The following is a 20,245-nucleotide window of genomic DNA, read 5'->3' as shown; positions in this document are numbered from 1 at the left end:
GTCTGACTGGTATAGTCCCTTTCGGCCATGCGCTACAGGAAGTTATCCGATCCATGCCCTCAATTAAATTTTTACATATAAATTATTAAATTGAAAAGTCATTAAAAAATGACATCATAAAGGCTAAAATATATATACCTTTAAGTTTAAATTTTAATTTAAATTTTTTAATTTTAATTTCAATTATTAAATTCTAATTTAAATTTTTTAATTCTAATTTACACTTTTAAATTCCAATTAAAATTTTTAAATATTGATTTAAATTAAAAAATTTTAATTTATATCACAAATTTCAATTAAACTTAAACTATTAAATTAAACTTAATTAAACTTAAGCTAAATTTTTAAATTTCAATTTAAAATTCATTTTAGATAATCATTTTACAATTTATAATTATACATATCATGAATTTTTCGATAAAATGATAAAATGACCGATTTTTTAACCTTTCAACTTTTAAATACCAAACGTAATAATTTTATCTTTTGTTATGCTTTATTTGCATATTTTATCATTTACAATGAGTAAAAAAAAATTTCAAGTTTTTATTTATATACAAAATTTGTGACGTATTTGAACAAAAGTAAAAAAATTTTACTTCATCATTCGGAGTGAAATTGTGTAAAAAATTTATTATATTTACATCAATAGAATTCTAAACTGTTTAGAAATTTTTAATATAACTTAATTAATATATAATATTAATTAATTGCATTTTGATTGCATTTTTTATTGTATTGCATATTTAATTGTATTTACTGTTTTTTTATTAACATTAATTATTAGGTAATAATGAGATATTAACTATTAATTATTAAGTAATAATTATTTATTATTTATTAATTTTTATTTACTGATTTTAAAGTAAAGGAGCAATTATATGAATGTTATCCAAAAATTAATTAAATGTACAAAAACGTATACTAAAAGCGAAAAAGTTTGTGAAAATTAATTTTATACAAACTATAAAGATTTAATTGATGAAAAAAATGTGCTTTTACATACGTAAGAGATGAGATTGACCTATGTCAATTTCCTAATAAGCATTCAAGCGATAATAGTTAGAAAAACGCTAATCTTAGACTAACACGTAATCAATATGTACTTTATCTATTAAAATGTTTATATTTTTTTTGTTAACTTTGACATTTTTAGTAGCATAAAAATGCCTACATTGATACATAGTAAAATAAATGATTTCAACAATGTGCAAATTTAATTTTTAATTTATTTTATTGAATCATTAACAAAAAGTGCAAAAAAATTATAAGTGATTTTAATAAATAATAATCGTTCTTAATTAATGTTAACAATTAGTTTCTAATTATTATGAATGCTGACGAGAAATTTAATTTTTAATTAATACTTAAAGTACCTATTAAAATAGTAAACGTTAATAAATTTTATTTTATTTAAATTCAATATATGGGGCATTCCAGGCCAAATCGAAAATTATTTTGCTTTTGCATCTCAAATTTTTTTTAAACATTTTTTTTCTTTTAGTACTCTTTGAAATGAGCTACCTTGATTTTTTTCAAATTTTTTCATAAACCGGTTCAGGAGATACAGATTTTTGAAAAATGACATTTTTTACGTAAATTTTTTTTTAAATGCTTATAACTTGGTCAAAAATTGATCAAATTGGACATTATTATAATGAAAAGTTTTGTTTTCACGCGTAGTTTTTAATAAAAATATTTAAAAAAAAATTTTAAATAATTTACGATAAGATTTTAAAATTTTTTAAATAAAATTTCATTTTTAACAATGTATGTAACGATCAATTTTTTTCAAAATTTTTTGTGAGAAACTAGCACTAAATTAACAATAAGCCTTGTCCGATCGTGGGCAAACGATGGGATCTATTTATTTAAAATTTTTAAATTTTTATATACACAGTGAAAACGATAGGCCTAACTTGTAATTTGACCAAATCACAATTTTACACAGAAAGAAGGTTAAGTTTGGAGAGACTCAGTCTGAAAACACATTTTCTGTGAAAAATTTGTGTGATTTTGTCAAATGGCAAGTTAGTGATTGGCCACCACTGCGTATATAAAAATTAAAATTTTTTAAATAAATAGATCCCATCGTTTGCCCACGATCGGACAAGGCTTAAAAATTGTTAATTTAGTGCTAGTTTCTCACAAAAAATTTTGAAAAAAATTGATCGATACATACATTGTTAAAAATGAAATTTTATTTAAAAAATTTTTAAATCTTATCGTAAATCAAGGTAGCTCATTTCAAAGAGTACTAAAAGAAAAAAAATGTTTAAAAAAAATTTAAGATGAAAAAGCAAAATAATTTCCGATTTGGCTTGGAATGCCCCATATATTTATAAACGAGATAAATAAATTAGTAACTAATAATACAAACATTTGTCAGTGATTTCAATAAATTTTCGCTTTTAATAATTATTAATTATTGAAAAAAGATTTAAGTAGGTACTAAAAAATTAAAAGTATTTAGAAAAGTATTTTAAAGTGCGCTATGAACTGTTTAATTATAATATAAATATATTTAATAATTAACAGTCAATAAATATTTATTTTCCATTAATTACAAAATACTTAAGAAGAAGAATATAATAGAGGAAATAGAACATCATTATTTAAATAAAAAATTGTTATCGATTACAATTAATTATTTTGATTACATGCATTGATATAAATAATTATTCATTCAATTATTCTCAAGTGTTAATTGATCATTTTTTTTCAAATGATGCTTTTAATACTAATGTTTGCTTTTCCAGCTAATTCTTAAAAGTTAAACAAATTAAAAAAATATCATTTTGAAAAAAAATAGTACAAAGTTGCTTAGTAAAGTAATAATAATAATAAATAATGTAATGATTTTTTAGTAATTTTTCTTTTGTAAAATTAAAAATTTTTTTTCTTTAAAAGAAAAAGAATTGTAAATTTTAATAAGATTTTTCTTCAGATAATTCGGTCTTGTGCGAGTGATTGTGTCCTCGTTTTTCTCTCACAGCTTTTATCAATTCTTTGGACGGTTGTTTCAAATCGTAGGCCCAGCCGATTTTGGAAAACATATCAATTAAAAAGGTCGTGTAATTTAAACTGTAATTTCCCAATTCTGCTGCTTTATAATCGTATGGAAATACGTGATGATAATTGTGCCAGCCTTCGCCCATTGCTACATAGGCAACAAATCTATTTTCCGCCGGTGCAATTGTCCTGTGTAAAAATTGACAAATTTTATTTTTATTTAATTAATTTAATTTATTTAAATTTACTATTTAAATTGAGGAAAAGTAGGAGAATAATTTTAGAGTTAGTAGAGTTCTAGAATTTTTTTTAAGAGCGTATTTATAATTGCAATGTTAAATGTTACGGTACTCTTGAGCAGAAGTTGTGCGCAAGCGCCGGAGTGGATAAGAAGAGCGAGAGAGACATTATCGTTTTTCTCTCTCACTCTCATTGCTCCACTAGGACGCTTGCGCGCACTTCTTTTTCGATTGAGAACCAAAAATTATAGTGTTAATAAAAATATATTTGTATTACTTGTCATAGGGTTTCGAACCCCAAATATGTGCCGCACTATTCACACTCCATGTAAAATTCAAAGATATAGCATAACGTGCTATTTGTGAGAAGATTGCGTAATACCATTCCTCATTCCAAAGGTATACCGGAATAATTGTTGGTATTATAAAACAGCATAAAATTTTAAATAGCACGAAATGTCTGCAAATGAATTATTTTATCAGAAGGTGTAAATATTTTTATTAATACAAACTTAAATATATCTAAACAGAAAAATTAAATACAAATATTGATAAAATCTTTTCGCAAGGCTTACTTTTCACCAAATGCAACAATTGGATCTGAGGTAACATCACTCATATCAACTTGTCGTCCTCGTCTTATAACTTCAGGATGCTTTTTCATCATCAACCAACCGACGTGAGAGAAGAAAAATCCACGAGTACTGTCATGTGGATCGGCTTCAGTTTCGGAATATTTATGATGAACACGATGATCTCTTACCCAGTCAAATAAGGAATTCTGATGGTCGGGAAAATAAAAATTTTTATTTGGGACAAATGAACAAAAAAATTTTCGGACTTTTATTAAATGGTATTAAAGAAATTAATATTAAATATTGTTATGAAATAAAATTGAAAAAAATTATTATTATAAATAGTATAAATAATAACAAAAAATAATTAAATTACTAATAAGAATAAATTAAAAATAATAAATAATTACTAATAAAAAAGGTTTTCATAATTTTCTTACTTGTCCTGATGTGTAATAAGAATACAGTAGAATCACTCGAAGAGGCCACTTGGCTTTATAAGCACGATGAGTCCATAGACGATGGGCACCACCAGTCACTCCAAAACCGACCAGTTGTCCAACAAGATATGCTAGAAAAATAATTACATTTTGAGAAATTAGAAAATAATTTTGTTACAAACTTTAATTGTTAACAATAAAAATCTAAAAACAGACTTTACTAGTTTAAAGAAGAGAATTTTTCAAATTTAAATTTTATACTTAACTAAGGAGAAGAAGAGTTGCGCAAGCGCTAAGACAATGTGAGTGAAAGAGAAGAACTGCGATTACTTTTTCGCTCTCATTGCTCCCACTCCGGTGTTCGCGCACTATTTCTCTCTAGCGCTAGAGTGGGAACAATAAGAGAGAAAGAGAAATCACAGTCTTTCTTTCTCACTCTCATTATCTACACTTTTAACATTTATTCTCCGGTTTTTTTCTTTTTAACCCGTTGACTGTCGCTGACGCATATATGCGCAAAACTAAACTGGCCAAAAGTGGTTCATGACGCATATATGCGCAACTTAAAAAAGGTGATTAAAAACTTCTTAAATGTTCCTGAAACCGGTTACTCGGGGGTTTTCGAGGTCGCTGATTACGAATCTAACATTAGTTTTCCAAAATTCAAAATGGCGAATCTAATATGTCGGACAACGAAATAAAAAATTGATCAGATTGTCTTGAAACTGAATACTCGGGGGTTTTTAGGGTCGCTGATTACGAATCTATCATTATTTTTTCAGGGTATTTGTCGAAATTTGATTTCACCAAAAATTATCACACTGACGTCAGATTAACCAGTTTGAAACAAATTCAATAAATTTTAAAAAATTTTCCTCCATATTGAACTAGATATTTTGATTTTTGAAAATCTGATTTCAGATTCGTAATCAGCGACCCTGAAAATCCCTAAGTATTCAGTTTCAAGCCAATCTGATCAATTTTTTATTTCGTTGTCCGCCATATTGGATCCGCCATTTTGAAATTTGGAAAACTAATGTTAGATTCGTAATCAGCGACCCTTAAAACCCCCGAGTAACAAGTTTCAAGCAAATTCGACGAATTTTGAAAAAATTTCGATATTTTGAATTTAGAAAAACTGATGTCAGATTCGTAATCAGCGACCCCAGAAACCTTAGGGTACCAAGTTTCATAAAAATCCATTAAAAATTTTTTCAACACACTTTTGGCCCAAACAGTGGAAATCTCGTTGACAGCCAAGGGGTTAAGCAAACAACAATACCTTAATCTACATTATTAATTAAATTTCCAACTAGAAAAGTATGAAATCAGCAAAATTATTAGTTTGTTTAATAGTTTGTTATTTATTAAGTAGTATTAAAAGTAATTAATATTAAAAATAATTAGAGGAGAGTTGTCAGAATTGGGCATAGTTTTGACTTTTCTTCATAACTTCCCCTGTAGAACGAATTTCGCGATTTTACTCATATTGTTGGAAAGATCAACACAAATGCAATGTGTTTGCTGAACATTGTAAAAAAATTTGACCAAAAGATTCGGAGTTATAAGCAATTTGAAAAAAAAGTTACCAGGGTTGAACATGGTTACCAAAGTTGAGCCACTGTAGAAAATCAATGAAATATTTAGGTAAATGATTAAAAATTACCTTCAAATGTTAGAATGACACTTGGAAATGGGGAAAGGAATCATAAAATTAAAATAAAATCCCATATTATGCATTTTCATTTAACTTTAGATATTTTATTCCTCATGAACAAAATCCAAAATTGAAAAAAGGTTTTTGCTGACCCTATATCACAGAGTCACACAATACTCAAATATACGTTCGTATACTTAACTGTGACTTATATGAAAAGGTGGCTAACATTAGTAGCAATAATTTACGTACAAAGATGGATGGCGCTAGTGTGATAAAACGAAATAAACGCGGTGGCTCAACCCTGACAACTCTCCCCTACTATTAAATAATTTGAAAAATAATTAATACTAAATAGTTTTAGAAAATAAAAATAATGTTAAATGTTAAAAAATAATGTTAAAGATAATAATTAATATTAAATTCTATTTTAACTTAATATTTTTATTACATTTTTTCCTCTTTTTATTCTACAGAAAATAATGTTGTATAGTAAAAACTGGTTCATATTGCTTCTATCAATTTACAATCTTTATTATTCATTGTAAATATAATAATTAGTGTGATAAATATTTTTTGAAACATAAACAACAATTATATATAGCAATGATATATGTTATCACTCGGTCGATAAATTAATAAAACGAAGAAATACATAGTCGATCACTCCGAGTCAAGATTTCAAAAACAAAAAAAGACTCGGAGTGATCGACTATTTCATCGTTCTATTATAAACAACAATTATTTGTGAATCATAGAAAAATATATAAATTATTTTGACAAATTATTATCATTATTATCACATTACACCGAAAAAAAAATATTCTTGTTTTGAGAGGACAATTCCTTTTCTAAAATCCTCTTACATTTTATTCTTGAATTAAGAATATTACTCTTCATTGGAGACTGTTCCTCTTGTTTTAAGAGGAATTACTCTTAAGTGGAGAATAATTCTCTTAAAATAAGAGGACGTTTTTTGAGCCATAAACAAGAGGAAAACATGCATTGAAATAAGAGGAATCCTCTTAAAACAAGGATATTTTTTTTCAGTGTAATATATTTATAAAACATTTCTATTATAAATTTTATTTTTGTTTTATATCATCATAAATTTTATTTTTTTTAAATAAATAAATATTGCAAATATAAGAAGTTGTTATTTGAACAAAAAATTTTGTTTTCTGCACTTACTGTGAAGCTTCGTGAGATGTTTTTGAGAATAGGGGAAAGTAATGAGAGCAAAAGCGGCCAATGCATGAAGAATAAAAATACTTATGATGTTTATCCATTTTAATTCCTGTTCAAAATAAGTTGTCGATTCCTTCTTTTTTTCAACAACAAATCCATTTGATTTTGTTGCTTCGAAATTTCCATTTTCCTTTGGGGTAATTTTCTCTGACAGTAGTAAAGAATTTTCATCCTTGGCAGACGTTTCCTTATCAATGCATGCTGTTGTACCGGATATATTTGGGGGCATTTCTGTCACGAATTATAATTTTTTGCATAAAATTTCCAAAAACTCGCCTTTCTCTCTCTTCTGTACATTTTTTTTGACAGAAAAATTAAATTATTTATATACACATTTCACTTTTTAATTACGCACTATTTGAAATTAGGACAATTTAGAATAAAGAAAGAAAGACTTTTCTTTGAAAAACAATGTTCTGAAATAATATGCAATTTTTAAGAAAAAGTGTTACCTTAAAATTGTGTAATAACATTTTTCACTCTAAATATTGTGTAACAGATATAAATATATTGAGTTTAATTTTCAAGAATTCAGCTTCCTAATTTATAATAAATTTTTTGCAATATTGTTTGTAATTATTTATAATTGCTTATAATTATATATAATCAATTTTTTATTTATAATAATTCTCATTATTTATTTTTGTATTAATCATTTGTGGTTATTTTAATTAAATATAAAAATAAAAAAATTGTTTATAATTATTTATAAATTTAATTGTAAAATATTCAATAATTATAAATTAGATAATAAAAAATAGTTATTGCAAATAATATTTTTAAGCACAGTAAACACAACAATTATTATTATAGCAAAGTGTATTAAAATAGTTTAAAAGAAATTGACATAAGCAGATTACTATTGAAGGGAAAAAACATTAAAACAGACGAAAAAGTTATTTTATACTGTGAAATATTTTTTATTCCCTTTTTTTCGAGTAATTTGTAAGCTTGATATATAAATAAATAATTAAAGAATTAGTGAAAAATTAAAAAACGATTTTTTAATTCTTATAACAAGTGAAGGAAGCAATTAACAATTAACATAAACAACTCCAATTTGTCACCATATTGAACAATTAAAAAAATTTTGTTTTGTTTTAAAAATTATCTAACAATTACTGACCTACAGAAACAAGAAAACGCATCAGCATTTCTTTTTTGAATTATTTTTTTAAAACATAAAAGGTAATTTCTTACCCATTTTTTATTTCAACCGAAATTAATTACAATTTTGTTTTTTGAAATAGTAAAGCATTAAATTTTCTGGAATCATAGCAAAGAAAAAACATATATTTACAATTAATGAGAAATTTACATTAATTTACAGAAAAAAAATTTGCACATTTTCATTAATTAACGTTTTTGATTAGATTTCTTAAGACTTTTGATGATATTAAAGGACAATAGAAGACACAATAAGAACATTTGAGGAAAACTAATATAAAAGGGACACTTAAACCTTTTTTTTGGCGTTACTTTATGAAATGAATTTATGCGACTGACACAAAGCTTATTGTTTTGTAGTTAGTTACTTGGCTTTGCAAATTTCCCTCCTCGTCAACATAACAAAGTGCCTTATCAGCACATTACTGGTCCCGAAAGCGGTTACGGCATATATGTATTAATTGCAGGTCGGTCAAGGTAAATATAAGGAAATTAATTTATTAATTTATCGAAATTATTTCATTATATATTTATTATTGTCGTGAATTTTTCTTCGTACTTTATTATGCTTTTTCTTAAATTTATAAATTTTTATGTTAAGAGAAAAATTATTCAGCAAAATTTTACATTTTCAGGTTTAGCTGCGATGGAATCATTGATTACAGAAAATGACAGTTGAAATTATTTTCCTTTTATTTTATAAACAAATAAATTGTCTTTATTTAAAAAAATGATATCAGTTTAAAAGCGCAATTGAAATAGTAATTCAATATAATAAAAAAAGCGATTATTATATTAAATGAAATATAATAATTGTTTTGTCAGAACGTTACGAGAACTGTTAAAAAAAAGAAATTGTAAACTAAATTATTATACTTAAATTTAGAATTATAATACTTTAAAAAATTGTTTAGAATTAGAATAGAATGCTTCCATGTTTATAAAAGCGATTTTTTTGTGCTTCACTCATAAATTATCGGATGCATCATTTGAATTATTAATATTTGTATTCGTGCATATAATTTTGATTGGAATGATTTATCACTTGAAAATTTATCGCATTTCAAAAAAAGAAAAAAATAGACAGGAAACTGTTAAATTTTCAAAGAAAATTATTATTATTTACAAATTTTTAAATTTACATATTTAAATTTTATACAAGATATTGGAGTAAAGAATACATAATTTTGCACTGTGAAAAAATTACATTTAAAACATTTAAAGACATTCATAACGTAATAAACATTTGCAACAATTTTATGCAATTTATGTGTAAATTTATTTCATGTACAAAAACCTTTAGTGATTATTATCAAAAGAGAGAATAGAAGAAACAAAAAAAAAAGAAACAAAATTTAGAAAAAGTTATTTTAGTTCGAAATATTATGGCAAAAAGGAGATTCTACAAAATGGAAAGTACTTTTTTCAGCTGAGAATAATATAACTTTGTTTTCAGTCCATATATTTTCAAATTATTAAACTTTATTTTCGATTATCTTTTATGAACAACATGAAAGAGAATAAATTAAGGATTAGATATACATTATTTGCGAAAACAAAAGAGCGATGGCAATTAACTAAAAGTTTATACGCCACACTTAAGTTAATTCATTCGTTCCTTTTTGAAGATTCATGTCATTTTACCCTGGGGAATTAAAAAGCAAGTGACATCGTGGAGTAATTAATTAAAACCCAGTTCACTTACAAGTTATTCGATTCTCATTGTTGGTTGGTTCATTAAGCTTTTTGCAGCATAGAGAAAAGCGTAAAATTATCAAAAGTTTACAATAGTGCTAATCTAGGAACGAAAAATTAATGTAACTTGATATAGAATTCCAAATCACTTCGATTTTGACATTTTCTTTCTATTTTCATTAATTATTTCTTGAAGTATCTACTAACATTAGACTTGAGTCACGCAATTAGAAGAATTTATTTTTCATTTACTCAAGACAGTTTTGATGGAAGTTACGTGAAATTCGATAAAATGTTTCGTACCATCTAATAAAACGTTAGATCTAACGTTTGGAATAAACAACTTTTTGAATATGTCTATTGATAATTGTTTTACTATTCAGAAATACTTAAAAATTTGCTGCATTGGAATTTTTGTGACTGGCGCTATAAGTAGTTGCATCCATCCTTCAATGTTGACTTTGCAATTCATCATAGATTACGGAAAGATGAGAAATTGGGATCAAATGGTGATTTTCGATGCATTAAATACAAGTGAGTTTGATAAAAATATGGTGATAATGATTAAAATTATTCATTATTTTAGTTCTTAAAATAAAGGTGATTCGGAAATTTTTTTTCGGTGCCCATAACCCAGGCATAGGTTACACCTAATCTACTTAATAGAATTAAATAAATTAATTAATCTAATCTAATCACTTAATTAAGGAGGGATCATACTTTAGGAGTCCTGAAAGTAGCGCTTTTTATAGAATTGTTTTAAGAAGGGCAAAAGAAACTTAAATCTCTAGGCTTTCTGGAATATTTTTAATATTTGAAGTTTTCATAAACATTTTTTTGGCAAGAAATATTAAAATACACTTTAAGTTAAGATAAACTGTCCATAAAGGTTCATATCTTGAATTCTAAAAAGGTGGGAAATAAACTATTTTTGTAAGGCACAATCTTTACCAATTGTTCGTTTCTTCTTAGTCGGTAACTATAATTGGGAGCATCCTAGATAGCACAACATTTTGCAGAAAGTTTGCAGCAAGTTTGCATTGCAAACTTCGCAAATTTGCATGCAAGTTTGCAGCAAATTTGTGGAAAATTGTCAAATGTCCGCCTTGTGTAAAGTTTGCGGAGCAAACTTGCTTCAAGTTTTACAGAAAACTTGCAGAAAAGTTGTAACAAACTTGCAGCAAACTTTCTGAAAACTTTAAAAATTTTCAAAAAAACCTTTTTGTATTCAAAATGTACATATTTTGTCAAATGTTGCCTTCCCTCTTGGGAAGGTGACAAAATGTCGTGCGCAGCTCTATATGTCCCAGAAAACTACTGCGCAGACATTTTAATTTGCCACAAATTTGCTGCAAACTTGACATGAAAATTTGCGAAGTTTGCATTGCAAACTTGCTACAAATTGTTGTGCTATCTGTAATCATTTTCAAGTCAGGATTTTTTGGGTCTTAGGATCATCAACTTCATACTTTTGGAAAAAAAACTTCTAATAATTCATCGGCTAAACTTGTGTTTTACAAACCAAATCACTCAAAAAACTGGTGTTAGAGAAAGATTGATTTCTTTCCTTTAATGGAAGTCATTAGACCGGTGGAAATATTAATAATAGAAATCATCTTTAGCCATCTCTTCATTTTTCCCCAGCCGTCCTCGAAATATGCGAACTATAATTATTCCACTTAGTGTTTTAAGAGGACACCCTACGAGTGTCCTGTAAGTGAACTAAAAAGAGAATTTTAGCACATTATTTATTGAAAAAGTTGTTGAGTTGTTTCGACATCCAAAGATTCTCCAGTTCTTTTGAACAAGTTAAGTCTCTTTGACAATAAAATTTGTTTTAGAATTGCTTGCATATTAGAATAAATTCTTAATGTGCCTATATATTATCAAGATCATCCAATTGAATGAATTTTTCTAGTTTAGTTGTAACCACAGATTAAGGGCCGGTTTCACCAACAACGATTAAAAGTTAATTAATGATTAAATCCTTAACCGACAAAACATGAGCGGTTAAACTGAAAAAAGTTAATCATTGATTAACTTTTAAGCGTAGTTGGTAAAACTGACCCTTAAAGTGCTACCATCATTTGATAAAATGGCATCTTCAGGAAGGTTGAACAAGACAAGATTACATTTTCTTTCAGTTCGATCTGTAACGATCCATATCGTTTTCTTATTTTTATTTATTTGTTTATACACTCGTCTTCAGCCTACATATCTTGGCTATGCAAGTGTTTCTACAATTTTCCTCTTACAAATTTCTTATACTAAATAACCTTACACTAATTTTTCGTCTACAGAACGATTTGAACGATTTTGAGCCTGGACCACCCGTCTAATGGGTTTCCTCGCCAGAGGAAAGGGAAACTGTAGAAAACCTCTCATGAGTACAACTGGATTATCGACGGCCGAGTTCTAATGATGTGTACTGGACAATAATCGACAGTGAACATCATTATACCTCGACGTCAAACCTCCCGCTTGATATATTATGAAAGTAGTGAGAAAACACAAGGCTATATCGAGAGTCGAAGCGCGATCACCCATCCCAGTACCTACTAACCGCACTGGATGTCGCTTAACCTCGATGGTCGCAAGCCACGGAGTCTCACCACCGTAATTTACCATCGATGATATCGGTTTCTTACTTTACATTAAATATGCCGTTTTGTGATTGTTTCCCCAATTCATAATTTATCGCGCTAGGTGTTAGCCTAATAGTTACTGCGACCATCGGTCAAGTGAATTATGAATTAGGGTGTCATCGGACCAAAGACGAATGGTCTTAAAGTTACGATGATGATCACGTAAAAACTCTCAACAGAGAGAACCGTGCCTTCGTACACTCAAGAAAAATCAGCGAGATTTCTTTCCGAAAACGCGAAATGTCGCGGTGTATGTATGTGATTTACAATTATTTCGCAACTGCTCATTAATTTGAACTTCAGGTAAAGTCGCATTTCGATGTTTAAAGATTTCGTTCATCAACCCTTGTATCGATTGTCGTGAGCCGAACCCTTGCGGCTTTCAATTCTCATTTTTAAATTCAAAAGTATTAAAGTCTCGCAAAGACAGTAAGACGTTCTGTCAAGTTAACAACTCTGCTTTCTATATTATTGAATCTAGACAAAATAACAATCTTATTATTAGTGTTTGAAAGATTTTCAGACGTATAGAAGAAGTTGTTCGAAATTATTGTAGATAAATCATTATTAGCTCTCATAACCCTATCCAAGTTAACAGAAGTCTGAGAAGATTGGGAATGAGTTGAAGGAGACAATGACCTATGTTTACAGCATCTAGCGAACGACCCATCAGGCAAACATGTGCTTAATAGCTGCCACATAGTTATAAAATTCTAATCCTAATTATAAACTTTAATTCCAGATTGTTCACTTGATTATGCCAGACCTTTGATAGAATGTCTCGGAAGAAAAGGAATTAAAACTTCCTTACAAACTGGTTCCGGTGCAAAACTAATCAATGCTCTCAAAATTGAAAGACACCGAGTAGCCGCTGTTGTTCTTCTAGACAGACTAAACTTCACTGACAGTGAAAATATACTTAACGTGGTACATGATTTATATATTTATACAACTTTATTTTACTAGAAAGTCCATTTTTTAGTATTTAATAATATCCACGGTTTTTTTAAATATTAACCGACGTCTGTTTCTCTAGGCCTCTAATAAATTATTATTTAACTATTATATTTCCTGGTTAATGGTGACAACTAATGAGGCGAGTACAGTTATTGATGCCGTCCTTCGCAATTTAAAGATCGGAATTGATAGTGACATAGTAGTAGCTTCCTCATTTCTTTCACCAAACGAAGATGCTGACCTCATCCATAATTTTAAGAATAAGTAATTTTGAAAATCATCAAAACTAATTATATACTTGTAGGTACTTTATAATAACCTTTTATACCATACTTCAGAACGTGTCCATCTCTTCTGAAATTTAAAAAACACCATAGCCAATTCAAAAGAGTCAAGCATTCTAAAGTCTACAACGAAGATAAACCTTCATTAAAAACTAATTTCGAATACATATCACCGGAGAATAAAACGATGGCTTTTTATCTTGCACACGTTTACAAAATACGTCGAAATGAAAACGCTAGCATGCAAGTAGATCCTCTTGGAGCTTGGGATCCTGAAACTCAACATTTAAAAACACCACTTGGCGTTAAATTGAGAACGAATTTTTATGGGTATCCTATCAAAGTTGGTATTCATAATGGTACAAAGGATGTGAAAACAGAATTAATAAGTAATGAGGAAACGAATGATATTGAACCACTTTTAGATTTTATGAAAATAATTGCAAACACCTGTAATACAACGTAAGAAAGTTTTCATTATTGGAATTCCTTAGCCAAAAATGTAATGCGTTGAGATATTTTTGGAAATAATTTAAGTTTATCTATCATACAGAGTTGAAGTAACGGCATTCGAAAAAATAGGGACAGTGACTAATAAAGCATGGAGTGATTTGTTGGGAGAAGTTGTTTCTGGAAATGTGGATATCGGTGTTGGTTATATAACTATCAGTAGCGAGAGACAACAAGATATGAGTTTTAGTTATCCACTAGTGAAATCAATGTAATAATAATCCCAGTGGGCATAGCAACATAGGTTATTGCCTGTTGAACACGAGACATTTTTAAGATTTTCTTTAAGAAGATATGGACGTTCCAAAGATGTCTTTAAGGCAATTAGGCAACCTATATTTCTATACTTTCTTGGATAATTTATTCCAATCGTACATTATACATTTATTATTCCCTTTACCTATTCAACCGACTACTATTTAAATTCTGAAGCAAATTTACTTCAATGTACTTTTAAAACAAAATTCATCGTTAAATAATTAGTTTTGAGGGGAAAGTGTACGCGTTTTTTTTTAATTTACAGGAGGAATGTTTACTATGCTCCGCCTTTCTATGGTACCATGAGGGACATATTTTTACAGCCTTTTAATTACCGATTGCTTCTTTGCGTCGCTGGCACAGCAGTAATCATTGTGGCCTCCATGGAAGCTACAAATTATTTTGTTAAAGAAGTTTTCCGTAACTTGCAAGAAAGAGAGGCAGAACTTGGCGAGGCGACACTTTGGTGTTTAAGTATTATGTGCATGCAAGGTAAAAACGTAAATTGATCTATTAAAATTAAAGTCTATTGCAAAATTCTGTTAACACTTACAGTTTAAACGATGAGACCTTTAATGGAAGTAGAAATAGATTTAGTAATAACCTGTATTCTTATGAACAACAAATACCTCGACACAATAACTTGAAAAATTTAATTTTTTCTAAAATGCTTAATGATTCAAAATTGTGCTTATTGTCAAATTAGCCTCCGATTTTTAACAATAGGTCTCCCTTTTGAGTAGCTCTTGCTTCTACAACCTTTATGTGACTGACATCTGGATTAACTTCTTTGCGAATTTTACCCAAAACGTGGGCATACATCTTTCCTTGAGCTACTCGAATGACCATAGTCGATGCTCTCATCACTGCCTTCATAGTTTTTGTACGTGGTTCCTTTGCTGCCTGCGTCGCATATCCACACATCACCCTTGTCAGCTTCTGCATGCTTTGACTTCTCTTTTTAACGAGGTTCTCTTTTCAAATGACTGCTTCGAATTTTAGAAACGCATTAAAAGGAATAGAACTTTTGACAAACAATTTGAAAAAGCCTAATCTTTCCAATTATTTGTAGGAGCTTCTCTAGTTATTGTCTTAAAATAAAACGCAGTGACAGCTATTTTTCGCGTCGTGTGAATTTCATTGTGATTTCAGTGCTAAATTATTAAAATGAAATATTAAAACTAGTGAAAATATGGTTAAAAACGCACAGTGCTTACGATAAAATAAAAAATTCTCTTATTGACATAAATGAAAGAAATTTTCAAGTGTTCAATGTTTAACGTCAAGTTTTTAAAACCTAACCTTTTTGTCAAGTGAAATATTGAGTGATAGTAATAAGCAATGCAGTGAAATAGAAATTTCTACTGATTTGTTGTACTCTCTCACTTTTTTGAATGCGCGTTTCATATTTTGGTGAAGTCAATTAAGAATAATAGATTTTGCTCCTTTTCCTTGCTCCACCGAGGAATTGGATTATTTTGGAAATTCGCTCATTCAAAAGAAATGAACTTCTGAATTCTTTTCAATTCCTCGCTTCTTACCGGGATGACATTCTAAAGACTAAGTACCCTATGTATGATTTTAGGTTCTCCATGGACACCAAAAACCTTATCGGGGAAAACTGTACTTCTATGTAGTTTATTTTTTGCCCTGGTCATCTACAATGCATACTCTGGTTTTATAACTTCTATTCTTTCTGTTCAACATAACGGTATCAGAACTCTTGATGACCTACTGCAGTATAATTCTTTTAAATTAGGATACAGTATCAATGAAGATGAATACATTCGGGTACAGTATATTTAAATGGAGTCATTAATCTCAGCAATAATAGTCATTAAAACCTAATGTTTAATTATTACCTTTTAACCATTAACAGAACTACATTTTTTCTGTTTAATTTGATACGCAGGTTTCTAATGATTCCAACCTTCGAAAATTGTATATCAAGGCATTTGATAACCGCGAATCACGATTGGAGACAATTGTTGGTATTGAAAAGGCGATTAAAGGAAATTATGGATTTTTTGTTGGAGCTGCTGATGCAAGAAAAATACTTCAAAAAACTTTAATCCCAAATCAGTGTAATTTAAAGGAATTACAAATTGAAAAGACTTTTTCTTTTGTTGCTCTTCCAATGGCACGCACATGTCCATACAGAAAGATTATAAATTTAAGGTAATCCATATTTTTTTGTAGACATAAGTGAGAATCTGCAAAAGTTCAGGTGTCTGGATAAAATCCAAAGGTAGGTGGGGATGATCGCTCTTGTTCCGCTTGACACACTAAAAGACACTCCCGTCTTTAACTGGACTTATCTTCAAATTACGGAACTACCTTTCGGCTTTAAACTTTGCTGGTGAAGGTCACTTCTGGTCCCTTACGCGATCTCACCATGCCGTTCTTGTTCTGGCCTTACTTGTCCTTAGTTCTTGCCACTGTCTTATAAGCCACCTCGATGGTCGGCCTAAAGAGTCGAAGAGTCGGCATCCTCCACTGCCAGCGACGTGGCTTCCGCTTGCTCTATCTCCATACTTTTCCTCACATAGAAAACAACTTGGGCTTCTTTTACAGTTCGCTAGCTTATGATCGACTTCTCTACACTTGAAACACAAAGTCGATCTGTTTGCCGCCTTACAAACTGATCCTATGTGACCGCATCCAAGACAACGATGGCATCATACGACCATACACTTTCTCCTAACTAGGCAGGTTATAAATCGAATCTTGATGTGTTCTAGTTTCTCCAGCTGATTCCGCTTCTTTCTGGTCGGTGACCATAATATAGCGACCTTCTTTCCTCGCATATTTATTTGGTCTTAAGACAGTCACCTTCCTGCTTTTCTGCTTCTCGAGAACATCTTGCAGCCTCTGCTACACCTCATCATCCTGGGCAAGGCAATCCAAGTCGTGGACCTAAAGAGTAAGTCTTTTCTTCGCCTATGCCTACTGTACCCTCAGCGTATGCTTTGCCTTCTGAGACCTAGATCAAAATCGTTGATCTTTTCGTTTCACTTTTTTGTAGAAAGTGTCTAATTAAAGGTAATCAAAATTAGAATATAACTTCTTATCTTCTTAATGGCCTTTGCTGAAAAACCTCCTACTACACCAACATTTATCAAGAATTTCCATAATTATTGTGGGTGGACCGCACCTATTAGCTTTGCTAATATTAATGGTATGATAATTAGAGAAATGAACAGGTAATCGAACAATAGAGTGAACTTTATTCTCTAGCATCCTTGCAAAAATTTACCATATACTATTCAATAAGCATACATACGTAAATTTAATAAAGTTTCCAAAATCAGAAAATTCTAAAATTTGTTCATTTCCGTCTGTCTGTGATTACAATAGCAGTAGAATCATGACCTTTATAAATATACTAATTTATTGCTCATTTCTCAAATACCACCATCTATAGTTATTGTATCAATTACTTCAACTTCCGTAACACTACTTGCTAACTGCATTAGTTGCATCAATAATTTCTTCTTAAAAGTATTTTCGATGCAAATGATGATAATGTTAAAATTTTTTTGCAGTATTTTTCGAAATCTCGAAAATGGAATATTGGACAGAGTTAAAGAAAAGATGTTACCTGAAATGCCCAAATGCACCGAAAATTCATGTTTCAATAGTGCAAGTCTTGTGGATGTATATACTGCATTTGGTATTCTTTTTGTGGGAATGATTATCTCTTTAGGACTTTGCATACTTGAAAGATTGTGGAATAAAAGAACAATTGTTCAAGAAAAAATTATTCGCAGCATTCATGTACATCGAAAGGACAATCATCGACATTCGGAACATGTAGAACATCATCGTTCATCACACATTAGATGGCCACTTCAAAAATCACCGACCGGTTTAGCAACAATTTCCAATCATCTAGAAACTAATGTGCAACTTACAGATTCACAGGCTCAGTTGTCGAGGAGAAGGAAGAAAATTCAGCAAAATGACATGTTAAATTATGAGGGTAATCCGGATGCAAATCTGATTATTCCTTTCCGGTTATAAGTTAAAAGTTCTATCCCACTCGCGGGTTGTCAAATTATATATTAACGTCAATAATTTATTTGTACCATGCAACTCTAGCTCTTTTTGTCTACTAGCAAAACAAAAACTTAATATTCGTTTAGCTTATGATTTTTTAACTACTGATATGGAGGGAAAAAACGCCTCTGAAAGCATGGTCCTAAATGCAGATATAGGTTCCCAATGAAATGGAATTTCCTGAAGGATTAATTAGAAAAACTCATAACTTTCTAACTCAGGATTAAAAGATTATTAAATTTTGAATTATTTAATATATTTAAAAGCTGGGACTTAACAGGATCATAAGTTTCATTTTAAATTAAAGAGCAAAACATTATCAACAAATGACGTCAGAGTAACTGTTGTAAATATAACATTAAAAATTAAATTGTCCTTGAATTTTCTTATCACACGAACGAGTTTCACAAAATTGGTAAGTAGATACAACTATGCATTTGATAAGAATTCACTAGACTTGCTAAAAAATATTTATATGTATTAAAAAGTAGAAGTCAATAATGAATAATGAACATAAAGGCTGTTGTTTTATTAAGCATATTGAGAATTGAAAAAACCTAGTTTCGTATTGCAAATTATTTTTTATTTGTATTACTGTAATTAGTACGTCGAGTTTTTTTTTGCTTTCAATAGAAAAAATTCTTCGTACTCACTTCTAAATAAATTAAAAACTGTTTTTTTCTACATTTCTTGTATTTCTAGAATTGATATACATAGTTATTTTACTGCTATTTCCATTTCAGCTCTGCTAAAATTTTAACATGAGCTTCAAAATCTTCTGATGGGTTACTATCCTTTCGATGATAATTTTCTGTAATTCTTTTGCAGTCTCGAAAAAATGTCGTGTCATCCCTGAAGTTAATTAAATTAAAGGCTAGATTAACTGTAATTGTTTTTATAGGTATAAATTAAAATAATTATGTCAGAGGTTCCTCAATTATTAGAAATCTTGACAGAACTGTTTCAGGACATCTTGTAAAAGTTCTAAGAATATCTGAGGACTTTTGGAAATTAAGATATCTGAGGTTATCTTAATCATATTATAGATATTCAGTTTAACTGACAAAGATGATTAAAATCGTTTTTTTAATCGAGAATGTGAAATTTTTCAGAAGCATAAGAAACCTTTTGTTATAACACCATACCACCTATTGTCATCTTTGGAACGGTCATCTTTGGAATTTTCATTATACATACCTGCATAAAATTGTCGATAAATCTTGTGGCGCTGGATTATCACCTGCACCATTGCACCATCTTTGCCAACGTTCATACAGTCGCATTGGTGTCATTTCATCAAGATAGTGATGACACTTGTCTCTTAAACTAATTAAAATTGACGTTTTCATTCAAATTCCGTTTTAACTTTGTAGCTACGAATTATTTAATTTTATACTTACTGTTTCTCCCAAAGACCATCAGCAGATGATGTAACCAGCGTTGCACCAGGTTGTCGATCGCAAATCTGATAATTTCCATTAAGAAAACGTAGGCTGAAA

The 20,245-nt window shown here is 29.3% G+C and overlaps 2 protein-coding genes across 7 annotated transcripts; one reads left to right on the top strand and one right to left on the bottom strand.

Moving 5' to 3' along the window:
* Positions 1 to 2,531: 2,531 nt before the first annotated feature.
* On the bottom strand, positions 2,532 to 20,245 carry LOC122509225 (acyl-CoA Delta-9 desaturase). Of its 6 annotated transcripts, XM_043623092.1 has the most exons (7): positions 20,147 to 20,245; positions 19,944 to 20,072; positions 7,115 to 7,402; positions 4,267 to 4,397; positions 3,827 to 4,032; positions 3,529 to 3,711; positions 2,532 to 3,201 (listed from the first exon to the last, which is right to left on the bottom strand). In XM_043623092.1, the coding sequence occupies exons 2-7, from the start codon at positions 20,017 to 20,019 to the stop codon at positions 2,928 to 2,930; spliced, it is 1,158 nt and encodes a 385-aa protein (XP_043479027.1). In that variant the 5' UTR covers positions 20,020 to 20,072; positions 20,147 to 20,245; the 3' UTR covers positions 2,532 to 2,927. The 6 variants fall into 6 exon arrangements, with proteins under 6 accessions (XP_043479027.1, XP_043479032.1, XP_043479030.1 ...); XM_043623097.1 differs by lacking the exons at positions 19,944 to 20,072; positions 20,147 to 20,245 and adding an exon at positions 8,707 to 8,806; XM_043623095.1 differs by lacking the exons at positions 19,944 to 20,072; positions 20,147 to 20,245 and adding an exon at positions 8,634 to 8,776.
* On the top strand, positions 18,113 to 19,133 carry LOC122509226. The gene has a single exon (XM_043623098.1). The coding sequence runs from the start codon at positions 18,198 to 18,200 to the stop codon at positions 18,708 to 18,710; it is 513 nt and encodes a 170-aa protein (XP_043479033.1). The 5' UTR covers positions 18,113 to 18,197; the 3' UTR covers positions 18,711 to 19,133.

The sequence above is a fragment of the Leptopilina heterotoma genome, unplaced genomic scaffold, assembly GCF_015476425.1.
Source record: "Leptopilina heterotoma isolate Lh14 unplaced genomic scaffold, ASM1547642v1 Lhet_6, whole genome shotgun sequence".
NCBI classification, from domain to species: Eukaryota; Metazoa; Arthropoda; class Insecta; order Hymenoptera; family Figitidae; genus Leptopilina; species Leptopilina heterotoma.
This window is presented reverse-complemented; position numbering and strand designations above follow the sequence as displayed.